The 21,512-nt window shown below is 39.2% G+C and overlaps 1 protein-coding gene across 1 annotated transcript; it reads right to left on the bottom strand.

Annotated features, from left to right (window-relative positions):
• Positions 1-724: 724 nt before the first annotated feature.
• chatb (choline O-acetyltransferase b) lies at positions 725-20,141 on the bottom strand. Its single transcript, XM_030775690.1, has 14 exons — positions 20,094-20,141; positions 18,023-18,214; positions 16,011-16,129; positions 14,528-14,581; positions 13,818-14,004; positions 12,769-12,946; positions 12,171-12,340; positions 11,674-11,774; positions 11,329-11,457; positions 10,435-10,557; positions 9,840-9,981; positions 2,137-2,199; positions 1,891-2,028; positions 725-988 (listed from the first exon to the last, which is right to left on the bottom strand). The coding sequence occupies exons 1-14, from the start codon at positions 20,139-20,141 to the stop codon at positions 725-727; spliced, it is 1,908 nt and encodes a 635-aa protein (XP_030631550.1).
• Positions 20,142-21,512: the final 1,371 nt, after the last annotated feature.

Here is a 21,512-nt window from a genome sequence, read left to right as displayed (position 1 = left end):
ACACATTTGGAATCAGACATTTGGAATCAGATAGTTCCAATGAATCATCCACATATAACCACAGGATCACAAGACAAACATATTACATGAAAAATAAAAACCCTGTTAAACGATATAGAGAGAACATGACTTTATCTGGCTCAAAAATTTCATCTCCTTAAGTATATCATGTTCTTTCATTCATATAAGTATGGCACACATCAAATTGATTCCAGTTACCAACCTGAAATGATGGAATTTAGCTATACCCTGACTAACCAGAGACTGTGACCCTTGATACATGGGTTTGGCATACGCTGCTTAATTAACTGGATTTGAGAGTAACATCTAATTCTTACATCTGTACTGGTTATATATCTCCATGGACATGCAGCTGAGTGAAGGATTCTCCTGTTACATAAGAGAGGACATGGCTGTTTTTCCTAAATAATAATACTTAATTCAGTTTTCACATACACACAAATACTGTAGGATTGTTTTGGGAAACATCTAATTTTAAAGTTACATTATACCAAGAGTATAATAAACTCTTACACCTACACATTACTAAAGTGGCACAGCTGAATACAGATACCTGAAATGACGAGATTGCTGGTCTGCTCACATACTATCTATAGTGTCAAACATCTACTTCCATCATATTATCCAAAGGCTGAAAAGAAAGAAAGAAAGACACAACTGAGACTACTGGAACAAGGCGCTGGGCCTTCTCCATCTATATGACTTACTTTCCTTGTTTGGGTGGCTTGGCTGCTCCTTGGCTGTGGTCTCCAGGTTTGGAAGCAGCACTGCACTTATTGCACAGGTCCCTCATATCCAGCAGGCCCTGTTCCAGGGCCTTAACAAACACAGCTGAGGAGGTTTCAGTGCTCTCACGGAAACTGGACACAGCAAAGATGATGTGGTTTGACTGAGGGTTGTAGCAGGCTCCATAACCATTAGGAACCACCGGACCATAACAACAAAACATGTCGACTGTGGTGGGAACCTGAAAGAAATTGAGTACATTTATGAACTTTTCTGATTAATTAGAATTTCCAGCAACACCTATGATGAGGCATTGTCATTAAAGTGTAAAAAGGAACAGATTAATTTTACACTGAGTGGTGTAACTGGTGATGTCAACAGTTGGACATAGTGATATAAATTAAATGTATTTTTGTAACCGCTGTTATTTCTTCTATCAATAGGTAAGGCCTGTGAGGAATTATTTCCTAATATGAGTAAGTTGTCCCTCATCAAAACACAGTGACACCATCACCTATTCATGCCATATGTGATTGTGCATTGTGATGAACATAAGGCAAGCGATGTCTGGATGATAAACCTGATTCGGCTGTTACTACTAGCTGCAAGTTATTGTATTCGTATTGTCAGGTTCAGCATGGGTTTTCACCCAGTTGTTTTACTGCTTGTCAGATAATCAGTTGACTTATACACAATGTCTAGTGATCATTTCTCTCCATTTACACAATGCAATAAAAATAGAATGGAAAACTTTAAAATAGGAAACAGACTTGTAAAAAATTTCAAATTTTTCGCTTTTAGTCTGAGGGAGATTGAAATAACAGTATATGCTCATTCCTGATTACACTGGCCAATCAGTGATCAAAACAGACCTCAAGACTTTATCTCCCAGACATCTTCGCTTTTTTAAATTCCAGCAATAATTTCAGTGGGTAACACATTTTCAGTGTGCCTCTGGAAATCAAGAAAAGCTGATTGTTTCCACAACAATTACAGTTTCTTAATTGTCTCTCTCTTTATAATTACTGCAGTTAACTAGGAGGTTAGGCCTTCTGCCAAAAACATTTACCAAAAACCACCACCATCTGTTAATGAACTTGTCCTCCCAATACTCTGGACAGCCCTGTCCAAATGCACTCTTACCTGACTGGTGGAGAGGATGAACTGATTACTGATCCGATAGGTGTCATCTGTAAATATCTCTGGCATCTCCATTTTGAGTCTCTTGGCGATCTCTCGAAGTCCAAGCAAGTGATTGTCTATCCCAAGTCCTGTGATTGCCTTGAGAGTGACAAAAACTTAAGTGACTTCGTGGCCTGAAAGTGTCAGGGTCTTGATGACCTATTCCTCAATATGATTCATGAAAAAAAAAAAAATTGGCTTACTTACCATGACTGTATACTCTGTCTGAGCCCTTATAGCATCCTGTAGTTTCTCCATCTTCACTGTATCCTAAAGGAATAATGAAAAGCCAGTGAGATGGTAATGAAAGACTGCAGTGGAGCTTTAAACAGAAAAAGTAGTGGGCATGGACTATGTTCTATTGTGCAAACTGACACACTTCGTACTTGTATACAAAGTGGTATAGCTCAGTTATCACATTCGTGAAACCGGTTGAATTTTCAATATTGTTATGTCTGATTTTTGTAGCTTACTTTGTGGAATAAAACCACAATTGATTCCAGTTATATATGAACAAACAAGACGAGTATGCAACTGCTAACACTGTGTGTGATGCATTCATACCAAAACCCACTTTCATCATAGATGGACCGGCTTAGTCAAAACCAGCATCTATAAAAAGAAGTAGTGTATAAAATCAGACTTTTAAACACCTGGATGAAATGGTTTCTTATTTTGAAGTTGGCAACCATGGCCACAAACAGACACAAATTGTGATCTTCCCTTAGTATGTTTTATTCTATCTTGTATCTTTTTTACTTTGGTGACCTGGGCCCACCCTAACAGTTGGAAGACTTGACAAAGAAGGGAGAAAATTCTGTATATTTGACTTTCTGTTATGCAGACAAAGAGATTAATTTGGACAAATGGCCAGTCCACTGCTTCTTACTCTCTGACGAGGGTGCATGGAATATTGTAGATGGTATAGGTGAACCTCTCATTCTGCTGGTTGCCATGAGGTGATTCTTTTCTGTGCAACTCTATAACTTTCACACAATAGTTTTGTCATTTTAGCCTCAAAACAGTGCCCAGATATGAGTGAATTTCCCCTGAAATTCCATTCTTATGACACCACTGTTTGGTCTGAACATAGCCCAAGGTATCTTGCAATTTGGTTTCTGAAAACTTTGAAAACATACCTGTTATGATGACAGAAATGGAATTTTTGTGTTGTGAATGCTCCAGTTAAGTTAAGTTTCCTTTATTAATCCACACAATGGGGAAACTTGACCTCTGCATTTAACTCATCAAAGGTAGCGGTGAACACACAAGCATGCACACACTGGGGGCCGTGAGCCCACGCACACCCGGATACAACATACTACAATGATACTACAATGGTTCATGATCACTGCACTGTAACTAGACTGTTTACATAAAGCTGCTACTACCCCCACGTGCAATACTGTTTGTTTCTATTTGCCACTTTTCTTTAAATTTGAAGCCTCCTTCATACATATACATAGTGTTATATTTTATATTTTGTTATATTTATTGCTCATACCTTTTCTATTTTAATCCTTTATTGCTCATACCTTTTTTTTTTTAATTTTATTTTAATTTTTATTATTCTATTTAAATCTTTTATCTTACTCCTATTTTCACGACTAGTGCTCTTATTGCTGAGTTGACCTGTTTTTCCCATCCAATGCATTTCATTGTACCGTTGACCCTGTGTTAACCTACATATGACAAATAAAACTTGAACTGAACTGAGCAGTTGGGGTTAGGTGCCTTGCTCAAGGGAACTTCAGCCGTGCATATTACGGGAGGGGAAAGCACTGTTCATTCACCCCCCCGCCCGCATTTTTCCCCTGCCGGTTCTGGGAATTGAACTAGCAACCAAGCCCGCCTCTCTAACCTTTAGGCCACGGCTGCCCTCAAATAAAGGCAAGCTTTACTTTCTGTAGAGGTTCAGAGGCTGAAGCCCTTTTGCCACATTAAATTGCTCGCAGGACTTAGATAAATTAACAGTTTCCTTAGTGCTTGGCAAGTAGCAGCAGAATCTTACTACCATAAGAGTGCCCTGCACTATGGCTATGTTCATCATGCGACCAGGTCTGGGTCAGGTACCTTAGTTGAGCTAGTAGCAGAACTTGTTCAGTATGCCTAGAAAATTTGAGACAATCCAGTACAAGATACCCTCCACCTTCACTTCCCAGTGATCTAGTCTAAATGGGTTTTCACCACTTTTGTAGAACTCTAAGAACTCTATGGACTAAATATAACGTAAGGTCTAAAGGCTGTAGAGACTGAGTGCTCACAAATTCTAAAGGGTATAACCAGCTCTGCACCAAATGAATGCTTTGGCTATTCAAATATGACTTTCATCTCTGGCTGTCCACTTGGCAAATGCCTCCAGAACAGCATTTCCATTCTGTTTCCATGGGTATTAGGTAATATAACAGCCAGGTGCTACCATTTGGGATGGACACATCTTGCTCTGGCTTTCCAACTTGCAGTAAACTGAAAGAGTTACTATCTGTTTTGACTGTGAGCTTTCTGCTTCACAATCTAAGTTCAGTGTTGAGAGCACTAATTTCATGATACTCTTGCCCACAGGTCACTGTCTGATATTTTCTTAGGCCACTGGACATCATCATTCTGGAGTGAGAACAACTTTTATCCACAATTTCAGGTCGGAATTAATATCCTAAAATATGTGAAGACTAACACAAGTGAAGATGTTTCTTCTTGCTTATCTTTTAGACATTCACTGGGCTAACACACAATGGAGTTTAACTGCAATTTGTGCAACCATTTTCCTAAAAGATTACTTTTAGTTGGTAATCCAAGAGATAATAGGAACCCAGTCAGAATGGAAGCCGTTCCTCAGAAACCCAGGCCATCCACCTTTTCTGGGCTTTTTCACTGCTCAGTGGTCACACTGCCAAGATATTTCACTCCCTATTGGAAGAGGGAACATTTCTGAAAGCTAAAATTTTTTAACATAACGTACCACAAGTGACTAAAGAGTTTTGATTTCCCCAAATCCTGTCTATTAGTCTTTGAAATGTCTCATAGGCATTACAGCATCCAAAGGGTATTCAATTACACTCGAACTGACAAGAGGGTTTGTAAAAAAACAGTTTTGCCTCTTCTTGAACAGCCTCTGGAACCCAGCTGTAGCCGCTCAACAAGTAAATGGTCGTAAACTATTTAGCTCCAGAAAATCCATTTAAAGAGTCCTCTGGCAAAGAGAATGCATCCTTTCTGATTTAAACAGTGATCTGTCTGCAGTCAATGACACATACAGGTTTTTTTTAACAGATTTTTTTTTTTTTTAACAGAGGCAGAATAGGGACTAAAATTTACATGATAACTTGCTCCAGCAGTTTTTGAATGTCAGCTTTTTTTATTTCATAATAATGACTAGGTGGGAGTCCAGGGTAACAATGGGGTTATTAGCCTTTTAGCCTGTTTAGCATGGTCAAGAAGAATAGAGTACCACTGTCCTACTGATTCTCTCTCTGCAGCAGTTGGGTGTTTAACTATCTGTTGACTAATAAATTGTACACTGCTTCTTGTAATATTTTGGTGACTGTATGCAGAGTGAGAATCCTTTCTCTTGTAAATTTAAAGTAGAGGCTGGTGCTTTTGTCTGGATGGCAAAAAATTTCTGTTCTCTGGCTGTGAACAGCAGGTGGTGAAAACTGCCCAATGGATCGTCAGCACCCACCATTGGGAACATTTACCATAAATGCTGCCAAGGCAGGGCGAAAAGCATTATCAAGGACGCATCCCAATTTAACCACGGACTTTTTACTCTCCTTCCATCTGGCAGGTGTTACAAGAGCCTCCGCTCCTGCACCAGCAGGCTCAGGAAGAGCCTCTTCCCTGAGGCTGTGACCCTGCTGAACTCCGCACCACAGCACTAAGCTTTATTGCACCATCTCAGTACTTGCAATTGTAATTGCCCGCTGGGTTGGCACCTATTGCACACCTGTCTGGCCAAGGAGGGGTCTCATCTCTCTGTGGTCCTTCTCAAGATTTCTCCCATTTTCCCATTTCCCTTTGGGTTTTTGGGGAGTTTTTTCTTGCCTGCCATGAGGATTAAGTCAGGGGGTGCCATCCTGTTTCGATTTGACTGTTGTGGCCTGTAAAGCCCTTTGAGACTGTAAACAGTGATATTGGGCTCTAATTAACTTGAAACTTGAAACTTGAAACTTTTATATTTGCACTGCTCATTCTTGCACAAGCTGAACCTCTCACGTTGTTCAGATTACCATTATTTATATTGTACATACAACCAGCTGTACATATTTTGTCTATACTGTGCATTCAACCCTTATATATACACTTCCCTTTCCAACTATGTCCACTACACCTCTATGCATAACATATTTAATATATTATAGATATACAACAATCTGTATGTATGTTGCTTTTCACTGTCAATAACACTGTACATACTGTAAGATATAGCATCATTTATGCTGTAGTACTTAACTGTAAGTAATCCTGTTCTTTTGCACTTCTGGTTAGATGCTAACTGCATTTCATTGGCTTTGAACCTGTACTCTGCACAATGACAATAACGTTGACTCTAAATCTAAATCTAAATCTAAAATCTTAACTAAGGTCACTGACATGCCACCTACTACTCCATTGCACTGGATGAGGTGAGAGTCAACGTTAATGTTTTCTCACTCATCATTCCCATTTCCATTCCTCAAATCACAACAAGACATCTGTCCGCAATGTAAAATGCAATGCAAGAACTGCAGTTCCCAAAATAACATCCTCTACTGTTTTATGAATTAGATCACATGAGAGAAATGGTGTCAGGCATGGCAAAATGAGAAATGTTAGGCATGGAGAAATGATGTCAAAAAGTTCTCAATAGATAATAACAAACCATGGTATACATGGTTCTCTAGAGCAAGGAAACAAAGCAAACTAAAGCAGTCAGCCCATTCACTCAGCCTATTGGAAAATAATAGATATGTTAACCCAACAACCAAATGCTTATGCCTGTTCATAATGACAACATAAGAATGTACATCTACCATTACTAACCCCCTTCAGTCATAACAAGTCGCCTAACAAGTGCATCTTAGTTTACAACAACAAATATCACAACTCTTCTGGGTTTAATAAAAACATGTCGCTCAGCCTACCTGTAATATTTAGCTAAATTACATGGAGGAAAAGAACATATCAAAATTCAGTTTAAGTATTGAAAATGATGAGTTGCTAATATCCACAGATTCACTCACTGTTGATGCTGATGGTGATGGGGATGCAGATAGTGCTAGCCCCAACTTCCTCCTCCGGAGGCACTAATGAACGACAAACACTCTGCAGCAAAATTCACTCTCATGTTGTTCTGATGTTGTTCTGCTGCTTAACTGGCGTTGTGTTCTTCTTCCTCAAGGAACATTTTACTTTGTTTTGTCAAAATTTTCCATTACTGACATGCTTCTGCAATCTTTGCCACTATTTTGTGGAGTTTGGTTTCAAATCTCTATTTTATGCATCACATTTTGCGATTTATGATTTCCACTGATGTTTTACATTAGGATATGTAGTATATCCAACAAGTATACCATATGACATACTCAGTGAAGTGATCTGAAGGAAAAACCATAAACTGGGCTCCCAGTGACCAAGCACACTACAGGCAACAACAGCAAAGTAAGTAAAACCACTGAGAAGTGTGGAAACACTGAGTTTGTTCATGCTGTTCCTGCTTACTTCAAGCACTGGATACAGCTGTCATCACCTAGTACCTCGCCAGGCTTAACAGTGAATTACAGTTTCATAAAAGCATATAGGCTATTACATGTTATATTATTAAAATGCATACATTATATATCATAGTATATTTATATATGTGTGTGTGTGTATGTGTGCGTATATAGTGGTTGGTAAATTGCTCCATAATCGTCACATTTTAGATAAAGGTATTAGTATTTTCACTGCCGATATTTCAGAAGCTTTCAGAAATGTTGCCCCACTGAGGCATAACTGGAGCACTTTCTTCACAATCTCTCTGATAGATGAAATTGACAGCTGGAAGCATTAAGTTGTTTTTGCATGTTTTGCTTGTTTATAAAAAGCTAAGATACATTTTCAAGACATTACATCACTAAGAGAATGTCAGGGTTGTTGGAAAATAAACAGAATAACAGTCACAATCCAACAGAACACAGATGAGAAATTTCTTCAGAGTAATGGTTCCACCCTGGAATTGTCTTCACCTCCACCAAATGAGGCCCAAACAGTGAATCAACTTGATTGAGACTTTAACACTTTCATGTACTGTATTCATTTTAATTTCACTTTAATACATTCTAAATGTTTTTTAATGACTTTTTAAAGTCTGCTGGCAACCGAGCCTTTTCCAACCGCTCTCCCTTCCTCTGGAATGGTTTACCTACAGAAGTTATGAGGCAAACTCTCTCTATACCTTTAAAACAAGACTAAAGACTTATCTATTTTCTCGAACTTATGCATAATATAATTTTGATTTGACTTTGTTATAGACATGTAAAGCCCTTTGAGACTATAGATAGTGATATTGGGCTCTAAATAAACTTATTTTTATTATTATTATTATTATTGTTGTTGTTGTTGTTGTTGTTGTTGTTATTATTATTATTATTATTATTATTGTTAATCTTTATACAAGTAAATTGTAGAAATGCACTGAGATATGCAGAATCTATCACAGAGAAGTTGGATCACCTCCTGGTTACCTGAAGAGTCACTCAAATACATTTTGCACATGACTACACATCTTCCATCAAAGCTGATGAAGGGAATTCTCTTATGGTTTCGTCTGGAAAATCCATTTGGACATGAGAGAATTCCCTTAAAGATTCCCTTATCTTTGTCTTTGACTCATAACTGGCCACACCTTTTCAAACATTTCTGTTAAAATGTGCTTGGTACATTAAGAAAACCATCCAAACTCATCTTGTATCATACTCTGAATTCTCACAAATAAAAATAATCATCTGTATGGGTAGATAGGGTTAACTTTTCCTCTTTTTCTGAGTTATTAACTATAAATTTTCATTATTTGTTATATATATTTCCATACACGAAATCTGGATACTGACCAACATGCTTCTTAACTCTCTTAACCTCAGGAACCAAACCTATGTCAGTCATATGCTGACACTTGTGGTCTTGACCACTCATGAATGTAAAAATGTCTTCGCTCTTATCAGTCAGCGTTATCTAAATTCTATAAAAGAAACCTATGTGGCTACAGCTCATACTGGACAGTTATTTCTTTACAGAATACTGTGATTAATAGATAAATCTTTTTTTTCATCTACTTGATTTTGCATGCTTGTGGTTTGGAAGTGGTACCCAAACTCTTGCACATTCAGTTAATGCACAATGCAAGTACAAACAATGGGACATGATTGTCATATCTTACTCTTTCCTCAAATACAGACAACAACACAAACTCAAGATGAATTTAAGTTAATCTTTACATATAATATCAACGGAGCAATGAACTTATGCACGTTCCCACACCATAAAGCATAGCTATGCAACAAATACATGACAGCATTGATAAATGATAGGTATTCTTTCTTTCTTTTCTTTTTTCTTTCTTTCTTTCTTTCTTTCTTTCTTTTTTTCTTCAATTTCTACACATAATAGCTCTTACAAAGTAAGGTAACGAATAACCAGTTTGATGTCCAATACTTAGATATTAGGTGATGTCATATGAAGCCAGACCAGTCCTTGAATTTAACAAATAGTTTTTCTCAATTGTTCTAACACTGGTTTAAGTCCCTGATTTGATCAGTGGTGGTGTCTGGCAACAGGAGACAGAAGCAGCAAGACTCGTTTTAAGCAGACAAGATGATGAACGACATTAGTAGAGAGATGAAGAGCATTAGAGGAGAGAGGCAGTAATTGGGGGCTAAGTTAGAAAAATGAGTCACCGGGCAAAAGGTTTTCTCATCCGTCATAGCTCTCACAAAGGCCAGGGCTTCGGGGGTGGCTGAGCGGATGTTGTCTACACGACCCTCACGAAAACGTCTGGTGGAGGCGCTCTCGTAGGTGGACACGAGCCTTCCGTTGCATCTGTGGACACAGCCAGAGGGTAAATAAAAGTAGCAAGGTCTCAGTTCATAGTACAAGGTACCAGCAGTTTACTATAAAAACACGAACGGTTTCCCCATCCATCGATGACAATCATCATTTTTGTTCAAAGGATACTGGGATGTTGGAGTTTAATGAAACGTAAGATTTTAAACTGCAATTATTTCTTCCCCTTATTAAGGTTTATATTGGAAAAACCTGTCTTAGACAAATCTCCATAGCAGTAAGTAATCTCCTTCATTGAAGAGCCTGTGTGGGTTTTCTTTGTGTCTTGGTGCTTAACTGGATAATTAACTGAACTGCCCGGCTTGAGAATCACATTGCCGGACAATTAAAGCAAGATTAGAAGTTCATTGGAAGGTTACGCTAAAATAAACAAAACAAAAAATTGGTTCAACATAAATATTCGACTCTTTTGCGGTGGTCCCTACCTACCTGTAAAATGCCAGCTGGAGTGCAACCTGTATGTATGCATCAGGGCTCATCTTTGCTTTTTTGATGAATTCTTTTCCATATCCTTTAAATGTGTAGACAGCCATATCCAGGTTTCGCACAAGCCTAAAGAACAGAGGTTACAGTTCTCGATTAGAATAGGAACATCTGATCATTCTGTACGTTTACTCAGGCTTAGCCAACACACAGATTTCCAGGAGATATATTGGTTCTGACAACAAACAAGACAGGATAATCTCCAGCACAAGGTTGAGAATCTGTGGAATATTTTACTCTATAATAAGGATAGGTAGCTTTTTATTTTGTGTCATAAGAAATGCAACCATCACATCTTAAGACCTTTTGTTAGAGGCTGTTATACATTATTTTGTGTTTGCATGTATATGCCTTGTATCCTCAAGTATTCCATCAGAATTTCCACTGACCAGTGAAACAAAAATGTTAGTTTCAGGTTATGAACTATGAAGTATATTTAACCAACTATATCTTCATTTCACTGATGAATTTACCACCATTAAAAGATTTTAAAAAATTAATAATTTATTCTCATTAATTCATGTTTAGTACATGTTGTTTAGCGGTAATTTCCATGTTGATTGAGAGGCTTCATTTAATGACTCATTTTTCGGAAAAGAAAATGTATCATTAAGTTGTACAATGAGGCTGCTTTAAGAACAGATTCAAATGATAATGCAAATTATGCTGAGATGCATAATTTGTGACTTTGCCAAATGCAAGAAACCCTATATAAGCTTAGCCTAGTCTGAACGAAGACACATTATTCCATTATCAGGCTTTCACTACTCCTTCACTCAGCTCAGAGCCACACTCTATAGCACTCTGGTCTCCAGAATGTGGAGGTGAAGTTGACTTTACTTTTGGAGGTCGTCCGCTGCAGATGCCAGCATGCCCTGGATCATTGGAGAACATTTCCATTGCAGTTTGCGTGGCACTGGAAGATCAGTCACACTGGCTGCTCTGGCCAGTTTAGCTGGACTCCCTGTCCTGTGAAGAACATTTGGACAGACCAGAGAAACTGGTTGACGACAGATTTGCTGCTCAAACTGTGCACTAGGGACACATTGATGTTGAACACAAATGTCAAAGTACGTCTTGGCGCGCGTGCGCATGTGTGTGTGTGTGTGTGTGTGTGTGTGTGTGTGTGTGTTGTGTAAGATGCTCATAGACTAACCCTCTGTGTTTGCTGGCCAAGTTGCTTACATGTATTTCATCAGGTATTCAGTGCACTGCACCAGAACAATTCCTTCAAAGGGGGAGTGTTCACAAACCACCCCACATACACCATCCGCACCAATGACAAACTGCAATGGCACAGATTAGAGAAAGCACATTAGATGATGATGTGTGAAATTAAACATGATTTTGTTATTAAGAAAAAAATATTTCTTCCACATCTGGGACAAATATAATATTTGTATTACTTGAATGACTGGTCAAGTCTCAGTTACTCTTAAATGTTCTCTAATGCTCCTATCATAATTGACTCAATAAATAAAACATGATAAAGTCCCTGTAAAGCATTGCTGTGGTGTTTACTTAGAATTGCTTCAACACATTCAGTTCTGTTACCACTTTAACAACTTAAGTAGAGAATGACATGAAAAAAGTGAGCAGGGTAAATGTTTTGCAACAGAGCTTCATCATTGGGTTCAAATACATTTTGACTCAGGCCTGTAGGTGCAGCTGGTAAGTCTCACCTGCATGGGTTTATCGTACCAGCGATTGGCCCCGTTCTTATGGTGTCCTCCCCCGTGGAGCATGAGGAGGGCTCTGTTGGTGTCATTGGGTTCCACACTGGTCGGCTCGTCCAGACACAGCAGACACAGGCTGCGCTCAATCATGTCCAATGAGTCTTTGTTCACCGGATCTGGGCAAAATGTTTAACACTATCAATATGCAACATCACTTCGAGGTTACCCGACAGCAAAATGATAACTCGTTCCATTGTATATGCCATGTACAAGAGTTTAACGCTACCTGACATGTTCTCTGTGAGCTACTGGTAGAACACAATAAAGGGCAAGCTAATGACTATTTAATACACGTTCACTTAGTCCGTTTCCTCTCTCTCTGTCACATGCAAAAGGTGTGAGTGGTATGAGTGATTTAATCAACTTTGGAGGGGTAGGGGGTGTCTGACTGTTTACAGTTTAAGTAAATATCATGCAGTATTTCTTAGTAAGAGTGAACAATGTGATGTGAAAACACCATTCAGATCATGTATCTATACATTGTGAAATTTGCTTTTTTCTATGTTGTGAAACATTTGATGTCACTGCTGGTTTTCACTCTGACCTTTGATTAGGACATCTCTGGCCTGAGCCCACTCAGTTCTTCCTCCTGATGTCAGCAAGCCAATGGGAGGAAGCCTCTCCTCAGCATTGTCGGCCATTTTACAGATCCTCTCCAACTGGGCCAAGATGTTTGTCTCACTCAGCTTATGGCTCTTCTCCACCATATTCAGCACAAAGAACTGAGAAAACAGAATTTAGCTTTAATAAAATCACTCCACTGGCACTCCTGTGAGCACAATCAGATGTTAATAAGGCCATTAGAATCTCACTATGTCTCCTCCTGTACCAACATCATGACTAACATCAGCCATGAGAGAGTAAAGTTAGCCAGTGGTAGTCTTTTTTTCCCCCTACACTCTCCAGATGTGTGCGTGTGATTATATGATAGTGTTGGGAGTTAACAGTGGCATTAAATAACACGCTGAGTAAGAGACAATGTGAAAGCAGGGCTAAATACAGCAATGCCTGTGGCAACTTCAACCAGTAGCATTTCTGCTCTCAGCGCTCAGAGCTTCCCAGACTGAGTGGCAGATTCAGTAAGCTATAACTGAATTAGCCTTCTGTTTCTGCACAAGGGGGATGGGCTTGTTTTCTCCGGATTGATTGTCCCTGGACCCATTTCCAGGTAAGGCTCGGTTCTGTCTGTTTACTCCTAATGATACATGATTAAATTCTGGAGGGAAATCCATTGGACGACAATCTCTTTTAAGAACAATGGAAACAAGAATGCAAACAAACAAACACAGAGCCAGGTAGATAGATAGATAGATAGATAGATAGATAGATAGATAGATAGATAGATAGATAGATAGATAGATAGATAGATAGATAGATAGATAGATAGATAGATAGATAGATAGATAGATGGATGGATGGATGGACGGATTACTGTCCCCAAACAATCAGCAACCTCAAGTCAATTTGCCAGCAGGTCAATTAAGTTAATTCGCCAGCAGGTATTAAATGCAGAATGTCTCAAAAGCAGTCAATAGAATATGGTGGAATAAATATTTCACAGATAGCTTTATGTTGTGGGCTACAGAGACACACCTGGTTTTTACACGCCACTATAATGTGACCAGGGTCAGGAGTGGCAGTGCTGGTAATGCCCTGAATGACCACTGAGTCCTGTTTCAGACCTGGCCGACGGCAGGCGGCAAAGAGCCTGTAGTACTGCTCCATACACAGTGGAGTGCCAGCCTGCTGTCCTCGTGCATAATCCACCGGCAGTGCCCGCCTGGCAAAGCACAGAGAAGATAGGCTGTTATCATTTACTGGAGGTCTAAATAACCATGCACTATAGGTTTTATGTTCAGGACTCATCATCAGGAGCTACTGTAGTTGTACGACTGAAGCTGAGATTTCTCTGAAGAATGTCTTAGATACTGCTTCACTTATAAGTGAAAATCACCCATCTGAATATGACGAATATGAAGTCTGATGTTTAAAATAAATGGATTTCCTGGCTAGAAATATGCTGTAATTTCTGCCAGATCTCCTGACTATGCCTGCATGCAAGTTCAGTTCACATACTGAACTATGCAATATCAAAATTCATATATCTTTTATGCCTGAATACATTTTAAAGTATCTTCACATTCACAAATGTAGTCATGGGTACTCATGGGTATTCACCTTTTGTGTTTGGGTAGTGTACTACGCTGCTGTCTGCGAATGAGAATACTTAGGGAGTCTTACCATCTTTGCTATAGACACCAAAGGAGAGAAAAGGAGTGAGGCTGTGAAGGTTTGGAACTTACGTGTCAAGCATCTCTTTATATTCCAGAACCCCTGTAATCAGATGAGCTGCAAATCTACGAAGAACAGAATAGGAGGAGAAAAATGGACATCAACTTGATGCTGAAATATTAATGCTCAGTTCTCTTCATCCGTCTGAACTGTATTAAGAAATCAAAACAGAAATCTTATAGGATACATTGATGTGAGCCTTGGAATTTTTTCACTGTGGAAATGTACTGTATGATTGGACTGATGTGAAATTATGATTTTTGCTGGAATTCCCTTGAAGGAATTGAGGGGTAGTTACTAATTCTGAAAATTGTGCTGATACAAGTCAAAGTCTTAAAGAGGGTAAATGATTAATACAATAATTAAGCCTTATGATTATGAAACATTCGGAGGATGTCAATAACAATAAAATTCCTAATTTTGAGAACCTCCAATGCTACCAGTCATAGTGAGGCAACATACAAGCTCAAACGCTCCCTCACTGCTCCTCAATTAGGAGCTTGCAATCAAATTACTCCATAATTACAGGCCCATAACAGTGTATGTGTGTATGTGTGTTTGTGTACGTGTGTGTGTCTGTGTGTCTGTGTGTGTGTGCACGTATGCATGCTTGCATGTGCATGTGTATGTGCCCGTGTGTGTGTGTGTGTGCGCGTGCGTGGGTGTGTGTGTGTGTGTGTGTGTGTGTACGAGTATGTGTGTGCATGAGTGTGTGTGTGAAGAGAAGGAGATGGAGGAAGGGTAGTTCGTATCATGGAGAAAGCGCACAGATACATCAGGTCCCATGTTTTATCTCATCCGTCAGCAGGCTCCTGCTCTGAGACAGATCAATAGATGGACAGGGCCATGCCACGCCTCTCCAGAGCCATGAACAAGCCTACAGTCTCCCAGGGCTGCTTAGGCCTGTCACTTCCAATCTAATAAGCATGTCCATCAGTGAGCTAGAGCCTTCAGTCCCCAAGCCCCTGGAAATATTCACTCAAAGAGCCATGAGCTGACAAAAGCTAATGGTGAGTTACGGTCATGGGTACAGTGTCCTGTGTGGTCAAACACAGAGCACAGCCCCTTTTAATCAGAGCTGCAGATTTAAAGCAGAGACTATTCTCTCTTTGTCCCTGAGGAACCAAGTCATTCAAATGACACAAAAATGTGTTACACTCTAAGCATGTGGAACTGAACATAACAGAAACAGCAAGACTGTGTTGAGCGCTAGAAATTTTACATCAAACCCTGGAATTTGATTTTTTTTTTCCATCAAAGCTAATCCTTACAATATCTCACACCATATGCCAAGTGTCAGGTTAGTGTGTCAAGTAAATGCACAGCTTGTTGACAGATGTTTGATAAATAATATTATTTTCAGTAACTAATTGTGAGTAAATTTACAAATAATGATTTAATAGTCACATCCACAGTCTACTTACGCAGAAGAAACAAAACTGAAAATCAGTGTATCCTATTTTAAATGCATGCTTGTATCCAGGGTATATTTACCTGAGGGAGTCTTTGCGCTCTCTGAAAGGTTGCTTTGGAAAGACCAGAACTGGGCTTGAGTTTACTGGCAATGCTAATCTGTTATTTAGATACATGTCCTCCAGCCAGAAGTCATACACCTGCCACAGAAACAGTGCCATTAATACTTCCCCCCAGATTTATCAGCTTCATTTAGTTTTAGGGAGAATCAGCCGTATCCAAACACACATCTGAACCTTACCATGTCGCAGGTAATTGCCAAGTTAAGGGAAGCACTGACATTGTGTCTTAATTTAGCATTGGATCAACATGAGCTGCCAGAACAGTTTCTGTGTGTCTCAGCAAAGATTTTATAAGTGTCTGGAACTCTACTAGAGGAGATAACACCATTCCTGAATGAGAAAGTCCTTAGTGTTGATTGTGTTGTTCTAGAATATTCCATAAATGTTCAGCTGATTTGATGACTGCAGTGTTAATATCACCATGCTCTTAAAACCATTCAGACATCAGCTGTTCCCAACAGAGAGGGAAGACATGATTTTGGAACACAGCACTCTATTTGTCAGAATAGAAACACCCCACCACAGGATGAAAGTGATCACTCATGAGGAGTGTGTGTTTACTGGCATTTATATTGTCCTCCAAGGGCTTGAATGAATCTAAATTACAGCAGGAAAATGAACCTAATACTATAAGAGAACCGCCAAAATCCTTCACAGTTGAAAAGAGGCACTCAGGCCTGTAGGTTTCTCTTGGCAAGAGGCATCTATGTACTTATCCATAAGTTAAGAGCAGGGTGAAGGGTGACTCATCTAACTGTATGAGTTTTTTTCATTGCCCAGTGGACTGCTGCCTACACTGTTTGTACCAATTTACATGCAAATATATGTTGCTGCCTTGTATGCTGCAACTTAACCATTGTATCCCTCAATGACATTCCAAAAGTACTGATCTTGATGGTACTGCCCACTGACACCATGAATTAATATTTGCGCTGGGTCATCTGATTTGCCTTGCATCTCCATCCCAGACATCAAAGTCAAGGAGTATGCACCTTTCACCGCTACTTGCTAATATCTTTCCTTCAGTCTTCCATTCCGACATTACCTCAGCCTCCTGTGCCTCATGAAACACCATGAGCTGCTCCTCAAAATGAAGGAATAGGTGGATTGGGCCTGCCCAGTATTTTAATAAATAAATTCTTTGCATAAAGGCATGTGATTTGCATAATCAGTCTAAGAACCAACCTTCCTTGCAATATGCCTCATGTACTTCATTTGCTCAAGTGTTTTCTTTATCTGAGTAGATGCCTTTATCTGAACCTTATTTCAGACCTCAAACTGAAATCAGTCATTCAGCTGTTGTGTGTAGCTGTGTTTGAGTGGCCGGGAATACAATGAAGCATCTGTGTTTGTTTCCGTGTCTGAAGAGACAAAGGAAAGAGGAGGCAGTCACTTTTCTCCAGCGTATGACAGATAATCTTTCACATGGCTGGTATCCATCACTCTCTGAATTCACAGATAGCTGACTGATCTTTTGTCAGGGTTGTAAAAATGTTCCCTTCTGTGCTTTTATAAATGGTTTACATTTGCTGTGCCATTGATTGAACCAGGTTTTCCGATGCAATTGGTGGGACCCAATCAAAAAGGGAATAAAAGTCAAACATGTTGACTGCATGATAAATCTGCCATTATAAGTTATATGAGGAATACCCACAGATATTTTTTTCTATTTACAGGACTATCAATTCGTTTGCAATAGTTTTTGGACAGACTCCTTTAAATCAAAACCAATAATTGATTCAGCCCTAATCTATGTCCCAAAGGCTATATAACAAAATACATTACAATATTGTCTGTCTATGTGTGCATTTACTTATCTCCAAATACCTAAGCAGGTGGCCTATCTCATTACAATCTTGCTTTGTCAAACGTACAGTAATACAGTGGGATGCAGACATAAATTGAATAGATACTGAACAATATGCTTTCCACTTAAAAAAAAATTCTGCTTTGTAAGGTGTAGTCATTCACCCAGTTCTCCGTCTTGTCTCTCCTCTCCAGTAGGTGCTTTTGGAGCAGCTCTCCGGTGCCTCCCTGTTTACCAAACCTCTCCACGATGGATTTGGTCTTCCTGAACTGCTCCTCCGTCACCAGATGTTTCATACATCTAAGGTAGGTATCCAGGGTCTGGTGTAAGTCTGGTACGGGAACCTTTGGGAGGACCTTGTGGTGGGGGAACAGTGGCATCGCATCACACTTTTGTCTCCATTAAGCATGCTTCATAAGATCATTTTTCTTCCTGCTGTGAACCAGGCTCTGGCACCTTACAATTGGGCATAAAGTATTTCAGTGCCATTTATGATAAGTATGCTTTGTGGGGACATTTGTTTTCCTGACTCCAGGCTTTTTTGCATTAATCAGCATGTTTAATTGTTCAGTGTCTTTCTGAAGCTCTCCTCTAAGTGTATGTCCCAGGAGCACCTCTCAATTATTCATGGCAGTTGCTCTGAGATATAAAGAGAAGGGATTTGGAAGTTCTGTGTGAAGAAAAATAGCTTACTTCCTCTGTGCGAAAAGGAGGAAAATTTGTTCAACAAAATGCAAATGATATACCGTATTTACAAAAATAGTATCCCAGAACTACTGCATGCCCATAATCTTTGCCTGAATGAAGACAGAATGCTCTGATGTTTCTGATTATTTATCACTTATCAGATTCAGATTATATGTTAATTTCTTTTTCATACCTAATGCCTTTTATGTACTGCTACTAATGAATAATTATTGCTATAACTAAATCACAAAATGAATCACATGAATAACCCTACATGATATGCATAATATAATTTTGATTTGGCTTTGTTATAGACATGTAAAGCCCTTTGAGACTGTAAATAGTGATATTGGGCTCTAAATAAACGTATTATTATCATTATTATTATTATTATTATTATTATTATTATTATTATTATTATTATTGTTAATATGATGATGATGATGATGATGATGATGATGATGAGGTCATGGCCTCAATTTGTTGCATCCAGAAAGATGTGGAGTCATGCACATTCAAGAGTCATTAGTTTTTGCCTAAATGATTACAAATACAAAAACATCTCTCTCTATTTGTATATCTGTATATCTGTATGTATGTATGTATGTATGTATGTATGTATGTATGTATCTATCTATCTATCTATCTATCTGGCTATCTATGTGTCTGGCTATCTGTCTATCTATCTGTCTGTCTAGTTGTAATATCTGAGAGAGAGAGAGAGAGAGAGAGAGAGAGAGAGAAGCTGTCCTAATTATAATGTAAACAACAGCTTCAAAGAATGGTTTCATATCCTCGAGGACAAATAAACGCATGTTCTTCTGCCTTTCTCAGTGAATGATATTAGATTATGCCAAAGAAGTGTTTTTCAAATGTCTGTCACACAGATGCACTTGTGCTACGTTACCATCTAATTAGGGGTATTTCCACTCTCACTGTAGGCTATTTTTTGTAGAGACTTCAAGCCGTAGTATAACTATGTATGCAACGTTTCCTTTTTACAGGACCATGGACCATAGACATGCACCCACTATCTCGCAGCCGCTTCTGACCGACAGTGGTTATTGCTTCTCCTCCTTGTCTCCCTCCGAACAATGCAAAAATCCGGATTAAACGACAAACTATGGTTGTCAGCGTATTCAGTGCATTTATGCTTTTGGAACAATGTGGATCACCCTTTCCCTCCTCCCACACGATGTCATCTTTCCGGAAAATAGATAATGAGCTGTGTGAAATGTCATCCGATGGTTGATTTGACTTCGCATTAGTTGAAAGCCATACTTAATTCCTAGAAATTTGTAGGCCATCGTTTTTTTGCCGTTAAATTAATCGATAAGATGGGTCACTGTCTAAGCGATCGATAAAAATTGTGTTTAGTGTGACTTTAAAGTGAGTTAATGTCTTTGTGCTCTGAGCTTGAATGTCTGTCAGGAGATGAAAGCACTACAGCAGGAGCAGTAACAACTACTGCTACTGTTACCGCAGGTACGACCGCCACACTATCACTATAATTATCACTCATTATAGTAGTGAAAACAGGAAACGTACGTTGCTGTCTCTGCGGCCTTTAGGTGTTTCTCTCTCCAGGACCGGCATCCTTGAGGGTCTCTGATGTCCAGCAGACACTCCTCGAGCAGGTGGAAATCTTCTTACTGATTTCAATAAATTAAACAAAAACATTCCAGGAGGAAAAAAATTAAAATGAGATATTGTTTTCAGCAATTTTCCACAAATGGGTAATTTAATAACTTAATTTATTACAGTAGACGGCGGATTCATATAGCCATAAAACCTGTAGCCCACTTGTGAAGAATGTTTGGGACTTTACAGGTAAATGTTACGCAGTTTATTTTCCCAAACGACATCTGATAAAAACTAAATTTACAAATCCTCACAAATAAGAATAGAAAACTCACAAAGCGTGCAATGCATTTTCATTAATCAATTTCTAATAACCACTTACATTTTTTCAAGTGTTTGAGGGAGCAAAGCAAGCTTGATTCAATTATTGTTGTGAGCAACAAAGGTCAATTCGATGCTACCTGAGGAGTCGCCGTCCGGGTCATTCAAAGGGTCAGCGGAGCGTGCAGGACTTTACAGACTTCGGCATCCATGCCCGGGCGTCCGTCCCTCCTTCCAGCTGCGACGAAGCGGGAACGGATGCTGCCGGTCACGCTTCTCAATAATCCTTGTAGCTTCACGTGTTTCTCTGTGACTGAGGATGCTGAAGGTGATTGTGCCTCGAGCCCCACGGGCATCTAACTAAACTCCTCCCCACTGCCTTAGTGGACCATATTGTTTGTGACAGCTGGCTCCCTCCCTGCCCACCTCTGATAAAGCACGGGCACTCCTGTCACAGGCTGAGCCGATGATTCAAATGGATGAGGACTTTTTCACTTGAAAGCACATTATATGGGTGGCGACTTCGAGTGACTATCTCTCTCTTTTTTGGGGGAAGAACTTTTTCTTTTTCTGATCTCCATTTTTGGCAACTTACAATTGGTTAAGCAAGTGACACAGCTGATTCTCTCTCGCGCTCTCTCTCTCTCTCTCACGCTCTCTCTCTCTCTCTCTCTCTCTCTCTCTCTGTCTTTCTCAGGGATTTGCTGCGCTGATGTTTTAAACTGTTACTTCAGAGCAGTTTATTACAGCATTGCACATAGGGGCATTTTCCTTATCCGACACTTGGTACTGATTTTAAGAAAGCGTCAGTTTGTAAAGAAGGATGATGCTTTACATCACTTTAACACACTTGGATCAGTTAAAAGGGTGAACGAAGGCCATTTTTAATCAGCCGAATACATACTGTTTTTTCTTCCATGTTTTTCCTCTGCAAAAACTGACAGTAGTTGCTTTGTTCAAAATTGTTTAAGAAGAGGGATCCGTTTTCACTTAAACCTCTTTTTACTTCAGAACTAATACAAATTAAGTTTACATTTAGATTCAAGACTTGAGTGAAACAAAGGA

The sequence above is a fragment of the Chanos chanos genome, chromosome 5, assembly GCF_902362185.1.
Source record: "Chanos chanos chromosome 5, fChaCha1.1, whole genome shotgun sequence".
Taxonomy (NCBI): domain Eukaryota; kingdom Metazoa; phylum Chordata; class Actinopteri; order Gonorynchiformes; family Chanidae; genus Chanos; species Chanos chanos.
Note: the sequence above shows the minus strand (reverse complement) of the source record. Positions and strands in the feature narration are given on the sequence as shown.

Excerpts from the sequence above, each read along its gene's own strand:
- chatb (XM_030775690.1), bottom strand. The coding sequence starts at position 20,141 with ATGCCGGTCCTGGAGAGAGAAACACCTAAAGGCCGCAGAGACAGCAAC. Across the intron at positions 16,130-18,022 it reads GAGACAAGACGGAGAACTGG|GTGTATGACTTCTGGCTGGA; the intron begins GTGAATGACTAC and ends TTTCTGTGGCAG. Across the intron at positions 11,458-11,673 it reads GAATACCTGATGAAATACAT|GACAGGGAGTCCAGCTAAAC; the intron begins GTAAGCAACTTG and ends TGTTCTTCACAG.